Consider the following 24388-nt stretch of genomic DNA (forward strand, 5'->3'; position numbering starts at 1 on the left):
AAATATATAGAGAGCGAAAGCAAAAAGGAAAAAACTGACACAAACGTTAAATGTATTTTCTTGTGCCATCTAGTGGGTGTAGAGACGAACTGTGTGCAGCAAAGCTGACTGTGCAGAGGGCATTTACTGCTTACTGTAAAATCATGTGAATATATAAATGTCTCCTTATATAAAAAAACAAAAGAAAAAAGTGACTGTAATCTATTTTGTTTGGGGATTTGTACACAGGTCTCTTTCAAAAAAGAGATTCAGATCTCACTGAAAACATATGTTTACATAATAACGCCTGTAGATGTAGCTTTAGAAACAGTTATTACTGATTTTAATTTTTAAATAGTTTTTATTTTTTAATTTAAAAAAGATTTTTTCTTTACTTTAAGTTTCTTTGTCATATTGTAACTTAAAACCATTAAAAAATAATATCTTTATATCAGATATGTTGTTGGGGTTTTCTCTATATTATGTAGAGTCTTTACCTTACATTATAAAGCAATATGAGCAACTGTTGTTGTAACTTGGTACAATATAAATAAAACTTTGAATTGCCGGTTTAAATTCCTCAGAGGTTATGCTGCTCACTACTGAGTGGTACTTTAGACTAAAACCCTACACCTATTGCAACATAACTAAGGGAGGATTCAGGGTCACCTGGTCCAGCCCTAACTATATGCTTCAGCAAAAAGGAAAGTTTTAAGCCTAATCTTAAAAGTAGAGATAGTGTCTGTCTCCTGAATCCAAAGTGGAAGCTGGTTCCACTGAAGAGGGGCCTAAAAGCGGTTCTGCTTCCCATTCTACTTTTAAATATTGTGCTTAATTAAAAATATTAAATAGGCTGAACTCAATTTTTATCAAATTGTTATTAGAACTCGATTTAAATAAGTTACCAGTACTTTTTATGCAAAAACGCTGATAAACTCAATTTATTTGAGTTGTCTTAACATAGAAAAACTAAGTAAGCTGGAAGTTTTGCTTCTTAGTACGGAAGGATGAAAGATGTGTTTTGAAAATGCCACGTCACTACCGTCCTCCTCCCTCGCGGATCAGTCCACATGTTCATGGTGCCAGCTAGTGATGGCCAAATGAAGCTTTCCGAAGCACTGAAGCTTGTATTGAAAAACGGTTCATTACTCGAAGCTTTTCAAAACAGTCCTCTCCGGTGACATCTGGTGGTGAAAATTTTGAAGAGCAGCTTGAATCTGCAAAATAAAACGGACTGCTCAATTATCACTGCTCACTCAAGAGTGGAGTTCTCTCTGATATTGGGCCACCGTTCCGTTGCTTTGAACATGTAATTGGTTTTGTTTTCTCGATTGGGGGGCTGAAAAAATGTAATGCGTATTTGCGTAATACATTTTGATCAATAAACTTTCCCTATTTAAACATGCACTATGGTGGCCTTTCTTTGCTCATAACTCCTTGATGTTGGTAAATACAATAAGTGAGCAATATATATAATATACATATGATAATGCACAGCACATTATGGAGTATGCCCCTGCTGTGAAGTCCTGCCTCCATCTACTTGTCGTTTAATCACTGGACAGCTGGACAGGTTCATACAAAATATTAGATTAGGCCAATTCCTATACATATTTTTGACCTAGGGGTGGGATTGATTGTGAACTGGAAAGGGAAAATGCTTAGGGGGCTGAGTACGGCTGCATCGTCACTGATTTGTAGAATCCTTTTGATTCGATACAGGATCCGATTCAATTTGATTGGAATCTGGAAAGTTTTGCCTCAGTCAGAAATATTACAATTCTGATCATTTAACAGTATATATCCATAATTTCGTATCTATTAAAAGAAAGCTGACACATGTGAGACTTAATTAGAGATGTAAACAGAGAGTTATGAAACCTGCAGCTGCAGAAGCCAGCGAAGAAAAAAAGAGGCAAACACAACGCGGACCCGACGACGCACCAAAATCTGATTCTGACGCGTCGGGTCCGCGCTCTGTGTTTACGTTTGTATGCAGAATCCGTAAACCTGCTCCCAGTTACTGTTTTAGCTGTATGGTGTTTGACGACATGTTGTGAGGTTTAACCTGAGATGCTGGCGTTTCAGGCATAATAACGTTAATTTACAAATCGACACGGGATTTTAATGAATCAATATCACTTTATTCAATTTAGCATGGATTGTAATCAGAAAGGCGATAATCAAAACCCACCCCTAATCAAGAACTTGCAAAGTAAAAACATGATCTATGTCAGGTAGCCCTTTTGTTAGTTACATTTAAAAAGAGGATTAGTGTTACTGTGCGCTGGCTGAGTCTGTTTCTTTTCTTAGAAATAGTTTCTCCTGCCCTGGAGAAAATCCACTTGCATGGAACAGAAGAGGCTGTGGAGTGCAGGAACTACACTGCAAGCTGGTAGATATGCAGGTATTCCTGGGTCCTGCAGACTATCACCTAAAAACAATAAACAAAATGATTTTCTAAACTGTAGCAATGTAATGTACGTATAGTGTCAAATACATTGTTGTAGTCTTCATCAGCTTTAATTCACATAGAAGTGTTCCTAAAGTCATATGCTGTAATGATATTTACATTATGAAAACATGATTTTGGACATTTCAAGTTTTTCACTTCGGCAGATAAAATGAATTGAGCAAAATCAACTCAAAATATTCCCACACGCCAGAACGTCCTCTCTTCCTCGCTGGCTCCATATCTGTCAGTGGAATGATCACCTCGTCGCTATCTGTCACCATCAACACACTCCACGAATCCCGTGGATGATTCACTTCCTTATATCCGTTTGAATCAGGTACCGAAGCAGTTACGTGCGTAATGAAGCTTCGGACGTCACTGGTCACGTGACTTTTGCCAAACGAAGCAAGCCTCGACACAGTGCTTCTGAACCAGTGTGTTGTTTTTTTCGACACACGCTCCGGAGCGTCAGCTTCAAGCGGGCCATCACTAGTGCCAGCATTTGTTATGGAATATGTTTAGCAAACCTGGAGAAGCGTCAGCTCAAGATATTATTGTTGTCATTGCTGTGGATCTTTACGTGATACACTGACTTGGTGAGTAAATGTTTACTCTTATTCAAACTGATTTTGTGGCTTCTCTTAGTTTAGCACCAGGTTTATAGTCTTGCTAGCTAGTTAGTGTTAGCCTAGCGTTGCTGCTGCCGGTGTTCCAGATCTACTGGCGTTTAGATCAACTGGCGTTGGTCGAACAGATGTGTGGCAGTCTTGCGTTTCAGTAGCTCCTACCGACAAACCAGCAAAAAAACGCCAAATGTGTCATCTGTGACACTTGTGAGGTTGTCTCAAACACACTCCGTCAGTCTTGATGCTGTTGAACAACAAAATGTTTAAAAATGTGGCGAGTTTACCTGCGTGATATCCTCACGCGCGACGCGATCGCGAAAACAGCAAACAATTAACACCACGCCGATGTTGTTCACGGGACAGCAAGAGTAAACGATCGGGAGACTCTTGTCGTCGTTATCGTTCCCCTCGCACGTTTTATTTCTCCGGTTTCAGCGTTTTTGCTCCACAAGTACAGCGAGCAGTTTACTTTGTGCACTAACATGGACTCGAGTCAACCAGCGCCACCTCTGGCCAAGTGCCACAGCCTACAGCCAGATCAACCTGTGACACACATCTGCAGCACGTCTGAATTCGTTTCATGCACAACACATTTGTACCTTTCAATTGTGTCTGTTTGTGCGTCATGCAAATAAACCTTTGAAAAGAATGAAATGATATCATATATTCCTTATTGGTACGGTGGCCCTGAGAGGCCAAACGGACTGCAACTTCAGAAAACACATGCAAAAAGAAAAATGCTGCAAAAAGGAAAACGCTGCAAATAGACAGACGCTGCACTGCAAAAAGAAAAACGCTGCAAAAAGAAAAGCGCTGCAAAAGCACACAAAGCACAACGGAAATAGGAAAAAAGATAACGGAAATGTTCCTGGGGAGACAATAACCCGACGGACCAGTTGCACGAACCAAAACATGCTAACCAGTGCGCTCGGACTGGGATACACTTCAAAGAAGTGGAGGAGAGGTAAATGTGTTGTAATCTCATGATTCTAATAATACTACAGATAAATAGGTGGTATTCAGAATACAGTTTTTTTTGTTGAAATAAATAGATTACACATCATTATTTTCCTATTTCGTATGTTAGGCTATGCCCTCTCTATTTTTTGTTAATTCCACTCTGGTGGAAACCCAAACAAAACAAGCATTAAAAGGCTCTAATGCCTGTGTCTCAGTTTCGCACCCCATGCCACCTCTACTTGCGGCAGTATAATGTTTTCAAAATATTTTCAATAATTATTGTTCAAAAAATTATTTAATATGAAGGCAATAGGCAGAGTATTACAGGCATAGCGATAAAGGATGTGCCCTCATGTAGTCCGTGCTGCAGGGAGAATGGACTGCCATACACGTGAAGTTTCTGTGAGCCAGGGAGTGAGGAAAAGGAAAGTGGAAAAGTATGAGTTCTCACCTAGCAGAAAAGGGAGATGGAAGCATGTAAATATAATAATAACCACTGCAGCAAAAACAGTGCCTGTATCTATTTTTTTCACATTTTTTTCCATGGTCAAAATTACTTTATTATAATGAATCGTCTTTATCTTTAGCTGCAGATGAAAATGAATATTTCTACGTTGGAAGAATGATTGCAGTTTCCATTGTTCATGGTGGTCCAGGGCCATGTTGTTTATCTCCAAACTTCTTTATGTACCTTGTTGGAAAAGACAAGACATTCGAGGCACCAATTGATGATATACCAGATGAAGAAATCAAGAAGGCTCTACTAGAGGTAAATTTATGATGTTATGATTATGACAAACACCAATAAATGCGAATTTTTAGTTTTAGTTATCCACTTAACATAATCTTGGTAACTAACTGATGCCTGAAATGATTACGGAGTGTGTAATCCAAGACTGTTACATCGCACATTAATAGACAGCATGCGAAGGATGTCACTTGTGCATGTGTATGTGTGTGTAATATATATTTTTCTCTTTAGATAAAGAATGCAACATCTCTAAGTGAGCTCCGAGTAATCTCAGAAAAACACTCAAGCATGCTCCAGACAGCAGGATGCTGTCGATTCATGAGGACACTGGAGGATAAGAAGAAGGTAGTAGCGGATTACATTCAGTGGTACTTCATCTACCGAAACCATCTTTCCATCCAAAGGTATAGAATTCAGACTATTATGTGCCCATTTAACGAAATCTTTTCAGAAGAATAAATTGTTACTTTTTTTTATTCCTGTGAAATTTAAAGGATGGAAAAAACATATTCTAAATGCAAGACCTTTTTCAGGAGGACTTTTTTTTTGTAGCAGGATGAGTGTCTTAGCTAGATAAGAATGTTGGTTACTTTCTTAACACAGTAGTTTCCGATGTGAAGTTTTGCTTTCTTGCACAAATAACATTAAACATTTTATTAAAAATTAGACTGTTTTCTAGTTTCAGAAAGGGTCTAGCAACACTGGATTTTCTAAACGCCCTGGAACAGCATCCTTCACTCTTCTTCTCATTCATGTGCTACACTGAGACCAGGCTGACAGCTGATCTTCTTGAGAACATCTTCCATGTGCAATTTGGTCCACCTGGCAGCTCTAGGCGTCAAGAGGAGACAAGAGTACTGAGCTACTGGCAAGACTATCTGCTTTCTGTAGAAGGTATTAAATTTGGTTGAAAATGTTGAAATGAGTACATTTATGTCAGCAAAGTGTAATGGCCCCTTTTTCCTGTTTATTATCATTAGAAATAACTTTTATTCTCTTTACATTTTCAGAGAGAAATGGAAGTCTGTCTCTTGAAGACATCCTTATGTTTGCAACTGGACTGGGAGAAATTCCTCCTGCAGCAATTCAGCCAAAGCCACAACTTCTTTTCCAGACCACTTCACGCTTCCCTGTAGCAGATGTCTGTGCAAATACTATCAAAATCCCAGTGTTACACAGTTATGAGGACTTCCAAGAAGCCATGGATTATGGCATCCAGAACTCTCCTGGGTTTGGGCTTCCCTAAGGTCCAAGTCCTTTTGCTTTTAAGCCACATTTATGGTTTTAGCAAACATTTGAAGTTTGTGATTTTAAAATCTGAAAATTTTGTTTCTAATAATTTCTGTAAATCACATAAAGTTTAATGCATCGCAGAAAGTTCAATCAGGTTTTGGAATTTCAAAAGCATAGTATCATAGTGGGGCAATTGAACAAGTTAGACATATTTCACTGTGTTAAGAAATTGCCAATGTAACAAAATAAAACATTTCTGAAGTATTCTAATGTACTGAGACACGCTAGTATAATAACACAGGGAAAAAAATCTGATAAATTCAGTTAAAAGGCTTTATTTAATCAAACACTTCTGTGTTTGATTACATTTTTTTGTAAGATATGCAAGTTGTTCTTGGAGTTAGAAAAAGAAAAACCCACATAAATACAGGTCTCGCTGAATGCTTTTGTAAACCTTTGTTTGTAAAACAGATCTCCAAATTAATCAATGTGTTTGTTACAACACCTAATTAAAAGGAACAAGTTATTTTGTACAGTATGGTCTTTTGATTTCTTCAGGTAGAAAGCGTACACACTGAAAAGTTGACGGTAGTGAAACTATTTATATAAAAACTATGGTACTATTTTTTTCAATACTCATTAAAGTTGGTTTGTGAGAATTAGTGTCAGTGGTAATTGTACTCACATCTAGCAGATGATTTTACATTGACTTCTAAAGTCCAGTCATATTTTTGAGTGTTATATAATTTTCAACTGCAGTAGTCCAGTTGACTGGTCGAGGGAGCTCACTCTGTCTTTCCAAGTTTGTGAAATGAACCTGGAGATTGTCGTCCCCACATAGACTGTACTGAGCAGGTAGAATGTCATCAAACTGGTGCAGGATTTCTTGAGGCACTTGGAATCCACACTCTCTTCCACCATACCTTAGGTCAGTCAGAAAAATGAACAAATTCAGTCACTTCTCCAGGTACTATCTTTCAAGGTTACAGCAAAAGCGCAAAGTCAATCTTATAATTAAAAGTCAGTTCTGGAAATTGTGATTTTAAAGAATCTTAATTATGCATATATCTACATTTGTCATTTTTAGCCAAGATGTGATCCAAAGTTAAAATATGATTGTCTAACATTTTTTTTTTGGAAAAAAATATAAAAATAAAACGTAAGTGCATGAAGTCAGAGAACAGAACTAATGGCAAAACACAAGTGGCAGCTTTAATTTCTATTCAGCAAAAAGGTGAAAACAACAAAACACACTATTCAATTACTAAAGTGTGTGTAATACCTGCTGTGAGTAACAGTTAGGGCAAATTGTTAAACCTAAATGACATACTGCTTACTTAACTCAAGTGGTTAGGTCAAGAAAGAAAAGAGTGCACATAAGGGATGGACTGTTCCTGAACCATTTTATAAATGAACAAAAGGTTTAATAACAGCAAGCTGGACAGGTATCCTGCACATACAATACACTATACTGAGGAAGAAAAATTTTAGTAAAACTATGAAATAAAATCCATGGACTAAATACATACCTATGAGGCAGGTGATACATGGCTTCTGGTTTACCAGATGGACAACAAGATTGGCGCACAGGTCGGATGGTGTGAGTGTTCCAGAGATCTCTGTACTCTGTACTCTGTACTTTTTGCAAGACATTGAGGAAGACATATCGTAGAAGGCATTTATGTTCATGACTGCCGTTGAAAAGATGCCTCTCCCTCAGGTCACTGAAGAGTTCAATCCAGAACTGAGTTCTAATGGTGGAATGACAAGGTGTTACGACCCGTCATAACATGAGCGAGGCACTCGCTTCCCTCCCCAAGTCCCAAGCAGTCACACGCAACAAATCCGTTAGATGTGAAGTGATTTATTTACAAGGTGAATAAAGAGAACCAAAACGGGAGTGTCAACACTTCAGGGTGAGCCAAGGCCAAAACAATAAACAAAACAAACCTACACAAATCCCGCACCCCTGACCTCACCAAAATAAAGTCAAAATAAAGACAGAGTCTGACCTCCTTAACCAACTCAAAAACAGGAGAAAACGGGTGATCAAAATAAACGGCAGCTCACCCCTACCCACTCCACTTCCACAATTTTCGCACGTATACTGCAGCCAACGGCTACCACAGGACTACTGCTGGGTGATGAGGAGAAATGCGAGGACCTCTCCCGCTGTAGCGCTCCAGCCTCCTTTTATTGGGCGGGTCCTCCAGCTGGATCCAATCACGCCGGGGCAGTAAGTCCACGCACCAATCGGAACAGGGACCTGGCACAGCTAAATTAACATAGACAAAACACAGCACCTGCACAAACAAACACACGGACATACAAGTTCGTAACACCCCCTTCCATAAGAATTAAACAATCCTTCTAGTGTTTAATCCTAGACTACAAAATTGCTCTCGACAGGGCGTCCGCGATGACATTTTCCGTCCCTTTCTTATGTCTAATCTGCAGGTTGAAGTCTTGCAAGAGAAGGGACCAACGCATAAGTCTCTGATTTGAGTTCTGCATCTGGGAGAGAAAAACCAATGGGTTATGGTCAGTGAACACTTGAACAGGGATAGAGCTGGATCCGATATACACCTCGAAATGCTGTAGGGCTAACAACAAGGCAAGGGCTTCCTTTTCAATAGTACTGTAGTTCATCTGATGTTTGTTGAATTTTTTTGAGAAGTAACAAATTGGGCGATCCACGCCGCAATGGTCTTCCTGCATAAGGACAGCTCCTGCACCAACCGCACTAGCGTCAACCTCGAGCTTGAAAGGGGACATGAAATTCGGGGCCGTAAGAACAGGGGAACTGCACAGTAATGCTTTCGCAGACTCGAAAGCAGTCTGACAAACAGGCGTCCACACAAAAGGCTTCTTCGGACTGATCAAATCGGTGAGAGGAACGACGACAGTGGCAAAGTTCTTACAAAACCCTCTATAATAACCACACATTCCTAGAAATCGGCGCAGCGCCCTTCTCGTTTGTGGGACTGGAAACTCAACGATCGCCTGTATTTTCGCGGTCACCGGCAGTATCTGTCCCTGACCCACCTGTTTTCCCAGATATGTGATGGTGGCTCTGCCAAATTCACATTTGGCTAGGTTCAACGTAAGCGAGGCCTCCTGAAAACGGCTGAAAACAAGAGAGAGTGTTTGTAAGTGGTCAGACCAGGTGGATGAGTAAATGACAACATCGTCCAGGTAGGCATCGCAGTTATTCACGCCCGCCAGTACTTTGGCCATAAGGCGCTGGAAAGTAGCGGGTGCATTACGCAACCCAAACGGCATAACCGTATACTGGAGAAAATGGTCCGGTGTAACAAAAGCAGATATTTCAGAGGCTCGGGGAGTTAAAGGTACTTGCCAGTAACCTTTTAACAAATCAAGTTTGGTTACAAACGATGCCGATCCCACTCTATCAATACAATCCTCCATTCTAGGAAGAGGAAATGAATCAGGTTTGGTAACAGCGTTAACCTTCCTGTAATCATTACAAAACCGAGGAGTGTTGTCGGATTTTGGTACCAGCACACACGGCGAACTCCATGCGCTGGCGCTCGGAAAGGCTAAACCGTGTTCTAAGAGATAGTCAACTTCCTTCTGCATTATCGCCCTTTTCACTGGGTTCACTCGGTAAGCATGTTGCTTAATCGGTTTATGTCCTTCCACATCAATATCGTGGCACAGGACCGCAGTTTGACGAGGGTGATCAGAAAAAAGTGATAAGTTGTTTTCTATCAGATCAGTGATGTCAGCTCGAGCGGGTTCAGACAGGTGGACTAAATATGTGTCTAAATCATTTAAGATCTCCGAATTTTTCAACCGGCCGCTACCCAGCGCTTCACTTTTCTGGAGTAGCCCGTCATCAGAGGGTTCATAGGGAGAAACAGTACTAGCGGCGCACACTGGAGACGGCGCACCCGAAGGACTCCTCGAGTGAAACGATTTTAACAGATTTATCACTCCCTCCAGTTAATACACGACACCACGGTTCTTCATTCACAGATGGATTTATTCTTCTGTCACACTTCTCCTCAGAAACACCATAAAATCCACCGTCAAACTGTTATTACATAAAAGTACAGAATGACCAACATAAATATTACAAATAAACATTTAAACCCAAGTTAACAAATACGCGATAAACAAACACAGTTAACGTACCTCGCTGGCTGCACGTAACCGTGAGGGAATGAGTCCGCTTCAGGAACAAAACTTAACAAAAATAATTCCCAATTTCTTCTTCTTTGCAGCTTTCTTTTACTTTAAACTGCTTATTTATTCCTTCTTCTGCCTTAGTTAACTTATTAACTTAGCTTCTTGCACATGCTTTTTACTTCCCTTTACGTCACTTAAAAAGGCCTGTGTGCAACACAGAATGAACCTTAGTTCCTACCCCAAAAGGAACAATAAATAAAGAAAATAAATAACATAAATGAACACAATAAATTAAACAAACTGACATAATTTACATTTATGGCAGTTAAACTCCCACCAAATCTCAACTTGAGATTTCTTCCCAGATTTGCATCTTCAAGTTATAAGCATTTAGTTTAACACATGCTTATTATTTGTCTTTGGATTTTACGTCCTTGGATTGCTGTAAATTCTTGATTTCACTGCTGAATACTTCTGTTTGGACCAATCTGATTAGGAAAAGTTCAGCTTGTTGTCTTTCCTCAACACTTGTACTTCCATTGAGTTTGGGACTAAGACCCTTAACTTGCTTAGCATGACGTTTAAGACAAGCAATAGCCTTAACAACTCTTTTCCAGTCAGAAAACTTAGTCAGGCGGTCCAACAATGTTCTATTTATCCTTGCGCTGGTGTTGAGCACCTGAGCCCTTCGAAGTTCTGGATCAGTATCACTACCCTCTCCCACCTTAGCATCTCTTGTGGGTAGCTCCCTTTCCCACAGAAAGTCTGGGCCAGTGAACCAATTTGAAGCAACGAGCCGATCTGCCGATAACCCTCTCGAAGCATGGTCCGCCGGATTGTCTTCGGACTGCACATGATACCACTGGTTGACATCTGTGGTGGCTTTGATTCTCTGGATCCTATTTGCCACGAAAACATGAAAGCGTCTGGCATCATTATTAATGTACCCGAGAACAACCTTTGAATCAGTCCAATAATATTCCTTAAGGTTGTCTATTTCGAGCTCATGTTTTAAGATGGCACCCATCTTCGCAGCAACCACTGCTGCAGACAACTCAAGCCTTGGAACTGTTGTGACCTTAGTGGGGGCAACACGTGCTTTCCCCATGACAAGTGAGCAGTGTACGCTGCCATTAGAGTCCACTGCTCTTAGATAAGTGCACTCCCCATAACCTGTGAAGCTAGCATCTGAGAAGTGATGTAACTCGTACTGCTTGACATCTATGAAGCTTGCTGGTATGTAGCACCTCTTAATCTTTACTTGACACAAGTTATGGAGATCTTGTAACCATGACTGCCACTGTGATCTGCACTCCTCTGAAAGTGGTTCATCCCAACTAGCTTTCTCTCGACTCAACTGTTGCAAGATCAACTTCCCACGCAAAACAAACGGTGCTACGAAACCCAAAGGATCGTAGATGGAAGCTACTGTGGATAGCACTCCCCTTCTCGTCATTGGGTGTTTCTTGACAGTTACTCTGAACTGAAAGTCATCAGAGGATACGCACCATTGCACGCCCAGTGCTCTTTCTAGGAGTGGCTCCCCTAAATCTATGTCCAGTTCTTTGACACTGTCTGCACACTCTTCCTTTGGTATTGACTCCAATACCTTCTTGCTGTTGGAAATGAACTTGTGTAGTCTAAGCTTGCCTGTGCTGCAAAGCTCTCTTGCTTCCTTGATCAGCTTGATTGCCTCAGCATCAGACCTTACACTCACCAGTCCATCATCAACATAAAAATTTCTTCGGATGAACTTGACAGTGCTTTGGTTAAATCGATCTTGACCTTCTGTGGCTAGATGTTTAAGTCCAAAATTGGCACAGCCAGGTGAGGAAGCTGCTCCAAACAAATGGACTTTCATCCGAAAAACTGATGGCGGAGACTCAAGATCACCATTCTCCCACCATAAGAACCTCAAGTAGTCTTGGTCTTCAGGCTTTACATGGAATTGATGAAACATTCGTTCCACATCACACATAATAGCGACTGGGCCCTTTCGAAATCTACAAAGAACTCCCACCAAGGTGTTTGTGAGCTCTGGCCCTGTAAGAAGGTAGTCATTCAATGACATGTCTTGAAATCTTGCCGAGCAATCAAAGACCACTCGCAGTTTCTCTGGCTTTTGAGGGTGGTATACGCCATGGTGGGGAATATACCAAGCTGATCGTTTATCAAGCTCTTTTTCTGGGACCTTTTCTGCTTCACCACGACTGATAATGTCTTCCATGAAGTTCATGTAGTCTCTCCGATATTTCTGGTCTCTCTTGAGCTTCTTTTCCAAGCACATGAGGCGTTGAACAGCACTTGGCTTGTTATTTGGTAGCTCTGGCCTGCTCTGTTTAAAAGGCAGAGGCATTTCAAGATGTCCGTCTTCTTTGTGCTTAATTTCTTCTTTCATTTTAGTCAAAAACCGGAGATCTTCTTGCGAGAGATTTGTCTCTTCTCCAAGCCTTTCACTGAAGTCAGATTCCAGCACCTTAAGTATGTCTTCTGGAGCAGTCATCTCCTTAATTCTTGTTTTGCAAACATAATGAACTTCGCTCTTCAACTTACTTGTTACTTTGGGTTCAGGGGTCACTTGCTTTACAATGATGCGGTGACTTACTCCTATTGCATCACTGTAGTGTTCACCTGGATCACCATAGCTCACTATGCTCCAGCCTACGTCAGTTTTCTGTGCGAAGGGCTGGTTGTCCTCACCACATACAACTTCTCTAGGCATTAGTGCTTGTGGACAGTTATACCCGATAAGAAGACCGATTTCACATTTCTTCGGCGGGGGAATGTGTTCCGCAAGATGCTCTAAATGAGGCCATGCCTTTGCAGTCTCTGGTGTTGGAATGTGTGTACGATTGGCAGGTATGAATTCACGAGTGTAGACCGTTGGCACTGTGATCTTCTTAGAAGAAGATAACCCTCTTATTTGTAGACCTTTGAGTCTTTTGCATGGTACAATTGTCTCCTTGGAAGACATTGTAGACAGCTTCAACTTGACTGGCTCTGCATTAACATCAAGAGCATCTACCACTTCTTCAAGAATGAATGAAGAATCACTTTGTGAATCTAACAGAGCATAGACAAGGACTTCTTTGTTTGAATCACTTGGCATTGATGCATAAACAGGAACTATTGCTGAAGTCTGAGCACTGTTACCATCATGCACAACTCTATTGGATGTGGTTTCGTGAGTGGTGTCTTGCGGCGATTGTGGCTTTCTTTCTTTACTGCAACTTGTCTCGTCATTTTCCTTTTGCTTTGAGCGACCCTCATGTAAGCATGTGGGGTGGCGCTTTGAGCAGGTGTCGCAGACCATCCGGTTGCTGCAATGCTTGGATTGATGGCCAGGACTCAAACAGCCAAAGCACAGTTTCTCACCTTGTATGAACTTCACTCTGTCAGCAACTGGCCTTGCAGTTAGTCTACGGCACTTGTGCAAGACATGCCCTGTTTTCTTACAAAACATACATGTGCTTATGCTCTTCTCAGTGGTGTTAGTTGTAAAAATCCTTGCATTTGCTGCTTGGTTCTTAGAGGTCACTACATTCTGAGGTTTAGATCTTGTCCTTTCTGGCTCCCCTTGCCGCAAAGCATAGTAAGATGTAACAGGGTTACAAGCAATACTAGCCTCCAAAGTCAGGAAAGTTACGAAATACTTGAAATCTGGGAACCTTCCATGCTCCAGCTGATACTGTGTGGCTTTTCGGTTCCATCTGCTGCTTAACCAATCAGGCAACTTGGCTGTCAGTTTTTGGTTTTCAATGCCATCATCAAGAATACGCAGACTCTCATTGTGAGCCATGGCACATTCACAACTGCGTAAAAAGTCCACAAATTTCCTTAAGTCAGCGCTCTCTCTTGATGCTATCTTTGGCCAGGCATGTAATTTGTCTCGGCAGGCTTTGGCAATCATAAAAGGCTGGCCGTATCGCTCATTGAGGAGTTCCCATGCAGCAACATATGCAGTATCTGAACCAATCAGAAAATAACCTTCTAATGCCTCTCTAGCTGCTCCTCCAACATATTTCTGGAGGAAGAATATTTTCTCCGAGCTTGGAATGTTTTTCTTTTCAATAAGAGTTTGGAAGGATGACTTCCAATGATTAAACTTGAGTGGATCACCACTAAAAACTGTGGGCTCTGGAATGGGTAGCCTATTTGCTGATATAGCCTCAGCTAAGACCTTCACGAGCTCTCCTGTGCTATCGTGGAGCACATGTGTTAGCACTGCATCCTTTGGTAGTTGTGAGTGCTGGTCCTCAGTCTTCACCTGATTGAGTGGCTGCATAACCTTATGTAGATCCAGGCTCTGTGCAGCATTCCCTTGGGCTGGACTGAGCTCACTCTCATCATATACTTGAAGCCTTGCTTTGGCTGCATTCAGCCTTTTCAAATTTTCCAAACGCTCAAGTTCTCTCTTTAGGTTTTCTACAGACCTTCTTCTTGCAGCATTCTCTTCTTGCTGTTTCTTTAAGAGAGCAGCCTCTTGTTTCTCTCTTTCTAGCCTACGTTCAGTTTCTTCCCTTTCTCCTTCAAGACGACGAGCTAATGCTGCTGCTTCTTGGTCTGCAATGATCAACCTCTCTTCAGCTTCAAGGTTTTGCAGTTTCTCTTCGTGGCCCTCTTGTTCAGCCATAATCTGCAGTACAGCCTGTGTAGCTGCATACTCGGCAGCAGCTTCTTGTCTTCTAAGTGAAGATACGTTTGAGTGAATAGAAGAAGCTTTAGAACCATTAGAGGCAGGAAGTGAAACACTGGAGGCTGACGATGAGAATACAGAACTATTATCTGGCCAAATCAACTCCTCCGCTGTTCCCTGCATTTCAGATTGAGCATTTTGTACTACAGTCTTTGTGATCGAGATGCAGTTATCCATCTTGCGACGCATGTCATGGGCTGGTTGATCAATTCTTCTGTAATCATCATAAGCAATGTTCAACTCAGATAATTCCCTTTGAATACTGGTGATGTGTTCTTGTAGGATGTCACTAGGATCCTGTTTTAATACAGATCTTTTAGCTACCTTAATCAGAGCTTTCCAACGTTCATATTTGCTGTCAAAGCGAAGCAATAGCCCTTTGATTTGCTCTTTCTGAAACTCTTTTCCTTTTTCTGTTAATGTTCGGGCTCTTTCACTTCTACGAGGCTCTTCAGGTGGTGCTATATTTTGCCCGATATTTGATTCACCTGTCTGTTCTAACTCAGTCTCTTCTTCCGGAGCAGCTACTGCACCCTGAGCTTCTTTACTTGTATGTGACATTTTGATTATTTAGACACAAATATACACAGGCAGCATAGAAGAGCAAGCTGCAACAACATTTGTGAATACTGAAAGAATGAGCTTAACTAAATGAAGTCACTCTCATTCAAATTAGCCCATACATGTAGAATATTACAGAGTAAGTACACTTAACAGAGTTCTTAAAAGACACTGAACCATAAATACAAACTGAATTTCTGTCAAAATGTACAAAGTTTACTTCTGCCCTTTCAGAGCCAACTATAATTATTCAGCTGAACATGAATTTACATCTCTTACGTAAATGCACATTCATATACGTGAAACAGCGTGGCTGCCAGGCTATACACAGTTCCTTTTAGTTTCCAACTCTTGTGTTACTTTTCAGACCAAAAACTTTAGAGTCTGGCTTATAGACTTCTTCATGAAAACCTTATGAACCTGTGTGTCCTAAACAGTGGCTTATCTGTGTTCCCGTCTTGATGAGCTGTCGAATTTGCGCTGATAGGGCGAGTCTGGGCAGGTCCGAGTTTGACTATCACTCCCTCCAGTTAATACACGACACCACGGTTCTTCATTCACAGATGGATTTATTCTTCTGTCACACTTCTCCTCAGAAACACCATAAAATCCACCGTCAAACTGTTATTACATAAAAGTACAGAATGACCAACATAAATATTACAAATAAACATTTAAACCCAAGTTAACAAATACGCGATAAACAAACACAGTTAACGTACCTCGCTGGCTGCACGTAACCGTGAGGGAATGAGTCCGCTTCAGGAACAAAACTTAACAAAAATAATTCCCAATTTCTTCTTCTTTGCAGCTTTCTTTTACTTTAAACTGCTTATTTATTCCTTCTTCTGCCTTAGTTAACTTATTAACTTAGCTTCTTGCACATGCTTTTTACTTCCCTTTACGTCACTTAAAAAGGCCTGTGTGCAACACAGAATGAACCTTAGTTCCTACCCCAAAAGGAACAATAAATAAAGAAAATAAATAACATAAATGAACACAATAAATTAAACAAACTGACATAATTTACATTTATGGCAGTTAAAAGATTAATATGACAAACCCTAGACTTTCTCCGGCGGTCTGGGGTCTGGATCACATAGTTGTTGTCACTGAGTTTTTGTTCCACCACATATGGGCCAGCGAACTGAGCTGATAAGCTGGACCCTACCACAGGCAACAACACCAACACTTTCTCTCCCGGCTGAAAACTTCTGCAAACAGCTTTTTTATCATAGCGAGTTTTCATTTTAGCTTGCGTATGTGACAGATTCTCTCGAGCTAACTGACATGCAAGGTGAAGCTTTTCCCGAAGTCCGCTAACATAATCCAGAACATTATGCTGAGTTTCAGAAGTTTCTGACAACCACCTCTCCTTCAGAAGGCGGAGGGGACCGCGGACCACGTGTCCAAACACCAGATCCATCGGACTGAATCCCAAGGATTCCTGAGTGGTTTCTCTGACTGCAAACAACAATAACGGCAGACCCTCATCCCATTCTCTATCCGACCCCGCGCAGAACTTGCGCAGCATAGCTTTGAGGGTTTGATGGAATCTTTCCAGAGCACCTTGACTTTCCGGGTGGTATGGACTGGATTTTACATGTTTTATGTGCAACTCCTCCACAACCTGTGCAAACATTTTTGAGGTGAAATTCGTTCCTTGGTCTGTTTGAACAACCTTTGGAAGCCCGAAAGTAGAGAAAAATTTAAGTAGTGCTTTTAGCACCGGTTTTGCTTTCAGCGTGCGTAGTGGAATTGCCTCTGGGTACCTTGTTGCTGAACACATTATTGTAAGTATGTATTGGTGTCCGGATTTGGTTTTTGGCAGGGGACCCACACAATCCAATATTACTTTTTCAAACGGCTCACCTATTACTGGAATAGGATGTAACGGAGCAGGTGGAATGGGTCTGTTAGGTTTCCCCGCCATCTGACATGTGGTACAGGTACGGCAATATGCCACCACATCAGCTTTCAACCCTGGCCAAAAGAAGTTGCGCAACACCCGATGATATGTTTTGTTCACCCCAAGATGTCCAGCCATGCTGGCATCATGCGCTAGGCTAAGCACCTGCCCTCGATGTGGCTTCGGCACCACCACCTGCGTAGCACCAGGCAAACCACACCGGTCAGAGGACCACCTCCTCATAAGAACTCCATCTTGCAAAAAATAAGAAGTGGGTGATTCACTTCCTGCACTCTTAGCTGCAGATAGAAAACAGGGAGCCAGTGATGAGTCATTCTGCTGAGCGGTTATCAATGCATCCCTATTCAATTTCTCATCCAGCTCTGGCATCAGTTTCATCACATCGCTTTTTGTTCTGTCACTCTCACGGCTGGGAGATATTCTCTCGTCTGGCGTCGCCATAAACGTGTCAGCAACATCCATAACGTCATCAAATTTGCGTGACTGCGCACGAGTGATTGCACAAACAGGAAACACATTTAACAAAGGGGCGGCAACCTCGGTGACAGAAGAAATAGGCGTTTCCACCACTTCAGGCGGTGGGAAAACTGTCCCACCAGCCAAGTCATTTCCTAAAATAAACGAAACCCCTTTAATCGGCAACTGGGAACTCACCGCAACTTTGACATGCCCCGTTTTCACGGGCGAATGTAAATGGACTTTGTGTAACGGCGCCCGAAGAACCCTCATCTTAATTCCCCAATCCAACACATCCGAATCACAAGCAGTTTTATCTGACAATGGTAGTACACTATCCAACATAAACGACTGATGCGCACCTGTGTCCCGAAGAATAGTAACAGGTACTTTGTCCCCCTCTTCTCCCATCACAGAAACAAAGCCTTTCGTGATGAACGGTTTAAAACGTGGCTCTATTTCTGCATCCACATGGTGCAAATCACGGGTGAGAGTGGAATGCGATTTAGGCAAAGGGACAACTTTGATGAGACCTACGCCCGCTGGATTTCTAGAGCCTTTGCGCTGCTCTTTCCTCCGGAGCGCAGGACAGGCAGCGATTAGATGTCCGGGTCCGCGACAATAAAAACAGTCGCGATTAACACCATCCTCCTGTCTATCTTTCAGTCCTATCTTTGGTGACTTTATCTTCCTTTCCTGTCCCACCCTAATATTCTGTGAGACAGCGGCTGAAAATATAGTTTTGTGGGTGAGAGTAAACTCATCAGCCATCACTGCCGCTTTAGCAAGTGAGGGCACCTTTTGCTCATTCAGATAAATAACTACTTGGTCCGGCAAACATTTTTTGAATTCCTCTAACAAAAGAAGCTCTTTCAGCCCCTCGAAATCCTGTGCTTTACTGGCCTGCAACCATCGTTCAAACAGGCGACTTTTTTCACGGGCAAACTCCACAAATGTCTGATTGGCGGTTTTTTCACACTTCCTAAATTTTTGACGGTAGGCTTCTGGGACGAGCTCATATGCCTGCAACACAGTCTTCTTCATGACGTCATAATCCAGGCTATCTTCAATTGATAAACTGGTACACACCTCCTGGGCTTTGCCAACCAATTTGCATTGTAACAGCAGCGGCCAAAATTCCTTCGGCCAACTTAACGCGGCCGCTATACGCTCAAAAGCGTTAAAATAGGAATCCACTTCGGCCTCACGAAACGGGGGAACCAGTTTAACGTGTTTGGTGATGTCAAAACCTGTCGGGACCGCGGTGGACGTACTAGGATGACTAGAGGCAGATGTGGAGGGCTTTCGCTCCAGCTCCAAAGCTCTGACACGGAGGTGCATTGCTTGTACCTCAAGCTCTTTAGCACGGGCTTCCACCTCCCTAATACGGAGGGTCAAACGGAGATCTTCCGTAGACCGCCCCGCCAGGGGTTCCCCGGCCGTACCAGACTCAGCTGCTTCAGGCTTCGCCCCAGCAGCATCAGGGTCCGCCTCGGCTGTGTCAGAGCCCGCCTCAGCCGCATCAGAGTCCGCCTCGGCTGGTAGCACGTTAACAGGCCCTTTGGCATCCGACCCCGGCTCAGCCTCCGGAGCCACCTTCACACCCCCGCCATCAGGCTGCTCTACAGCTGCCTGCGGGGCAGGAAGAACGCCTCGCTCCACCAACTCTGCACACAAAGCGTCCCTAACCACCGCTTTGCGGGCACCATAGGACACTTGAACATCATAACAACTAGCAATGATAAGCAAATCCGCTTTCCTGCACTTCACAATTCTATCCCACGAAGGCGAAGTAACAAAATCATCCAAAGAAAACTCCATAATTCCACACACCTACCACCCCCACACCCAAGAAAACCGCCAACAGACCAAACACACGCAAAAACCCACAGAAAAAGGCAGAGGACGAGCCCCCAATTCATGTTACGACCCGTCTAGGGCCAGGCCATAACATGAGCGAGGCACTCGCTTCCCTCCCCAAGACCCATGTAGTCACACGCAACAAATCCGTTAGATGTGAAGTGATTTATTTACAAGGTGAATAAAGAGAACCAAAACGGGAGTGTCAACACTTCAGGGTGAGCCAAGGCCAAAACAATAAACAAAACAAACCTACACAAATCCCGCACCCCTGACCTCACCAAAATAAAGTCAAAATAAAGACAGAGTCTGACCTCCTTAACCAACTCAAAAACAGGAGAAAACGGGTGATCAAAATAAACGGCAGCTCACCCCTACCCACTCCACTTCCACAATTTTCGCACGTATACTGCAGCCAACGGCTACCACAGGACTACTGCTGGGTGATGAGGAGAAATGCTAGTAGCGCTCCAGCCTCCTTTTATTGGGCGGGTCCTCCAGCTGGATCCAATCACGCCGGGGCAGTAAGTCCACGCACCAATCGGAACTGGGACCTGGCACAGCTAAATTAACATAGACAAAACACAGCACCTGCACAAACAAACACACGGACATACAAGTTCGTAACACAAGGCATATAAAATTTAATAACACAAGTGATTCAATGTAATTGTCCTCTTTAAAAAAAAGTCGTAATCTTAAGAATATTGAAATGTGCGCAATTTCGTTCAAAGAAAAGCTTATTCACATGTTTTGAAGTGTTTCATCAATGCACTGCAGGAAAACAAAAGCAACTTCACACAAATAACAAAATTTAACAAAATGATTAATCCTTCTGTTATTCCTGCATTTGGCGGTTGAACTTAAGAAAAGTTGTAATATACAGATCTGTCCATATAAATGTACTATTTTGTTTCTACATGAACACTGAAGCTGTTATCACTTGTTAGATACCACACAGAAATCCAAAAACTAGTGAAAACATCAGTATTTTTTTTTTGGCACACAAAGTCGAAGAAATGTCTGAAACGAATGACCTCCTCTAACAAATTTCTGTCATGTTGGATCAATGTTCTTATATTACTCATATTACAGTTCTCAAATTTGAAGAATCCCTTGTTCTTTTATTTATATGACTCCCTACAGGTAAACTATTTGATCTAGATGTTAGTTTGGTACTACGTAGGCACACAAATTTGAATAAATTTTACTCAATTTTAAATACATCAATCTTTACTGATGCCATTGCCTCTAGGATTTATAAAAATTTATTAAAATGTTGAATGTCAGTTTGTTTGTTGTTTTTTATAGTTCCTTTTTAGGACTTTGTGGAATGTCTGAGTAGGATTTTCCTTTTGAGTGTGTTGTTTTAATACAAACACATGTCACTGGTATACCAAACCATTTATTATATTTTTTGAAGCAGTTGTGCATCACATGAGAAAAATGTGTAGGTGACTATGTTTTTCTTTGTTTGTTTGTGACTGTAATTTAATATTTGAGTATAAAGCCCCACCCACAAAAAAAAAAGTATATCGCTGACCACGAAACACCTTCAGAACCATTCAATTTTAGTTTCAGAATATATTTTAAAAGCCATGTACCTTTGCTTTCTGAACGAAGACCACCAACTTTCAATCCGTTGATTTGTAGTTGAGGTACCATACATATGACTGTGGGCTCCTGCAAGTTCATCTCCATGGTCTGATCTTAAAGCACAGTGAATGGCTGCCATTGTGCCATTTTCTGTGCCACAGTCTGTACGAAGGCATGCTGGAAGTTGACCAAACCGTGACAAGCACTCCATATAATATTTTGCAATGATACCTGGGTCATTATTTGAGCTGCCACAGCTGAGCCACATAACTTTCCTTGAAAATCCATCGACACATGCACTAATAGCAACACCAAAGGGCTTCAGCTTATCATAACCATCCACATGCCACACTTGATTTAGTCCTTCTGAAAAATATCCTCTTCGAACAAACCTGCGTTTACAGCGACGCTTAACACCATATGGATCTAGTCTTGAGAGTATGTGCATTACATCATTTCTTTTAACTTTCAGATTATACTTTTGTCACAGTGTCTGACACATGGATCTGTAACCCAGAAGCTGACCTGAGCCTCTCAGTTCTTGTGTAACAGTGGAAATGACAATGTCAGTGGGAGTAAAGTCAGTCCTTCTAGTCATTCCAGCATCTTTTAGCCTCCTCTTTAATGTTCTCAGACTCATACAAATATTATGCTTGTTTTCAAGAAAATCCAGGATCACTTCATATGTATGGCCCTCAGAGAAATACTTAGTGATGATGTCTGTGACTGAGACTGGGCCTAATGTTGAAGAGAAAACATGAAAAGATAATTACGACCGCAGGAATCCATAAATGCACTTAATAAGTGTTTTTTTAAAAAAAATACCACATCTGAAACAAGTCTCAATAAACATGACTCAAGTATTTAATCTTCTTGATGTGTGCTTAAATAAAGGCCAGCAAAAGCTCAAAGAACATGGACCAGGATTCAGGACTTATCACTCTCATTAAGACCTCTATGCTGACAACTCAAAATGAGCAAAATTAGAGAAGTTAGAAGAATTTCGTCACTGTGTACATATGCCCTATTAAGTCATAAACTAGTTTTTAAAATTATGCTGTAGAACCGGTGGCAGGCTTAAACCAGAATACAGTTCTTAGTACCTAGCAGTTCATGCCTTTGCGTTTTTGGAATTCTGATTTATCTTGGCATACAGAGTCTTTATCAATACAAAAACCTTAGAATAAGGAAATGAATATAGTACTTTGGAATGGCATATGAATAATAATTCCCCCCCCCCCCAAAAAAAAAAAAAAAAGTTTAACATTCACTACTGAAGCTACTGTGGTGTATATAAGTCATTATGAAGCAATTAAAAGGTGAGCAATAAATACTAGAACTTAGGAAAGTGAAGTGCTTACCATTCTCTATAAAAGGTGCTAAAACTTGAATGTTAGTTCCACAGGACCCACAAAAAACTCCAATTTGCCCCACTAGCTGGATTCCACAATATGGACAATACATTGCCTGATGAAGACACAATGCCAAATTAAAACCTGAACACATTAACTGCAATATTCCTTAATGACTTTGACTTATTAGTATTTGTTCTCGAGTTTAAAAAAGCTTCATTTCTAAGGCTACATTAAACACTATCTTTGTTAGAATTATCTTTGAATGTATATTCCAGATATCTGTAGTATTATTAGAATCATGAGATTACAACACATTTACCTCTCCTCCACTTCTTTGAAGTGTGTCCCAGTCCTAGCGCACTGGTTAGCATGTTTTGGTTCGTGCAACTGGTCCGTCGGGTTATTGTCTCCCCAGGAACATTTCCGTTGTCTTTTTTCCTATTTCCGTTGTGCTTTGTGTGCTTTTGCAGCGCTTTTCTTTTTGCAGCGTCTTTCTTTTTGTAGCATTTTTCTTTTTGCAGTGCAGCGTTTTTCTTGAAGTTGCAGTGCAGCGTTTTCCTTTTTGCAAGTGTTTTCTGAAGTTGCAGTCCGTTTGGCCTCTCAGGGCCACCGTATATTGGCCTACATTTGTACAAAATTCCAAATTATATACACAAAGTCATAGAAATCACCACTCCAATTGGTCATCATGATTTTAATATTCTCTTTTCCCATAACAATGAAATACACCTTGGACAAATATGACACATCAATATTTCATTAGTGTTGTCACATCACATCCTGTAAGCATCGTCTGCCTGTGTCTTTTCCCTGGAAATTAATATTTCCAGCCAATATAGGCAATCCATCAACATGGCTGGAGAGTTGGTAGTTATATACAGTCTGTATAAGTGTGGTTAATCTAATGAACATTTGTAAGGAGACGGCAGTTACTGCAGTTACACAGTGATTAGTAATAAACAGAGCCAGTGAGAGTGAGTGGATTTAAGAAAGTCAGTGACTCAGGTGCGTCACTTGGTTTGTCATCTGTTTGTGAGACTGGAGGAGACGCAGAAATCTTTTGTTTTAAATCTTAGTTAGGAAGGTTCCTGTTTGAAAACAAGCACTTTTTGTGAGAAATGCAAGAAGTACATCTGCAGAAAGCACACAGTTACATTCTGTCCATCATGTGGACAAAATAGAAAATGTTGAGCATTGAAAAACTGAGAACGTTGGGCAAGTTCAAAATACGTGTTTGTAAGAACAAAAAACCAAATTGTTCCTAAAATAGTTATGGAAAGTCTAACTGTTGTATGTCTGTGTTCTACATGTTTATCTAATCGAAAATAAAGGTGCTATTGTTTTATTGCAGTTTTTTGACAATTCTGAGTGGATTTACACAGTACGGGTCAAAATGACCCGCAACAAAATCAATGTCATTTTTTTGTTCTTCAACATAATACAAGGGTTCATTTCCAAAACTTGCATATGATCTTCAATTTGTAGCAGATCCACTATCACACAGCAGCTGGAGCAGTCTCCAATGGAGGTCAGTCCACTGCTGCCACCTGTGGCCAAGTACCATAGCCTACTACTAGATTAACTTGTGACACATCTGCACCTGCTGCTATGATGACATTGAGTAGAGGCTGAGTGGCTGCACTTACCCCTGGTACATCCAAATCTACCCACAAATATGTTGAAAGATGCAATCCCAGCAATGTGGATTGTCAACACTAAAAACAATCAGTAAGCAAAGACAACAGGGATCACTTTTTTCTGTTTATTTAGCACCCACA

At 41.4% G+C, this 24388-nt stretch overlaps 1 protein-coding gene and 2 long non-coding RNA genes across 5 annotated transcripts; 1 reads left to right on the plus strand and 2 right to left on the minus strand.

The window, feature by feature from the left end:
- The first annotated feature begins 2537 nt into the window (after nt 1–2537).
- Nucleotides 2538–6537, plus strand: LOC106676452 (G2/M phase-specific E3 ubiquitin-protein ligase). 3 transcript variants are annotated; one of them, XM_076879192.1, is made up of 5 exons: nt 2538–3030; nt 4677–4789; nt 5003–5175; nt 5451–5665; nt 5782–6537. In XM_076879192.1, exons 2-5 carry the CDS (start codon nt 4706–4708, stop codon nt 6015–6017), a joined length of 708 nt encoding a protein of 235 aa, XP_076735307.1. In that variant the 5' UTR covers nt 2538–3030; nt 4677–4705; the 3' UTR covers nt 6018–6537. The 3 variants fall into 3 exon arrangements, with proteins under 3 accessions (XP_076735307.1, XP_076735306.1, XP_076735304.1); XM_076879191.1 differs by having other exon boundaries at nt 2540–3030; nt 4608–4789; XM_076879189.1 differs by lacking the exon at nt 2538–3030 and adding an exon at nt 3766–4024 and having other exon boundaries at nt 4608–4789.
- Nucleotides 6324–7620, minus strand: LOC143414546 (uncharacterized). The gene is made up of 2 exons (XR_013095178.1): nt 7534–7620; nt 6324–6927 (listed from the first exon to the last, which is right to left on the minus strand). It is a non-coding gene; the product is annotated as an uncharacterized LOC143414546 (long non-coding RNA).
- Nucleotides 7621–7651: 31 nt separating this feature from the next.
- Nucleotides 7652–23132, minus strand: LOC143414545 (uncharacterized). The gene is made up of 4 exons (XR_013095177.1): nt 22930–23132; nt 22617–22722; nt 21264–21993; nt 7652–7755 (listed from the first exon to the last, which is right to left on the minus strand). It is a non-coding gene; the product is annotated as an uncharacterized LOC143414545 (long non-coding RNA).
- Nucleotides 23133–24388: the final 1256 nt, after the last annotated feature.

Source organism: Maylandia zebra, linkage group LG22 (genome assembly GCF_041146795.1).
Source record: "Maylandia zebra isolate NMK-2024a linkage group LG22, Mzebra_GT3a, whole genome shotgun sequence".
Lineage (NCBI taxonomy): Eukaryota > Metazoa > Chordata > Actinopteri > Cichliformes > Cichlidae > Maylandia > Maylandia zebra.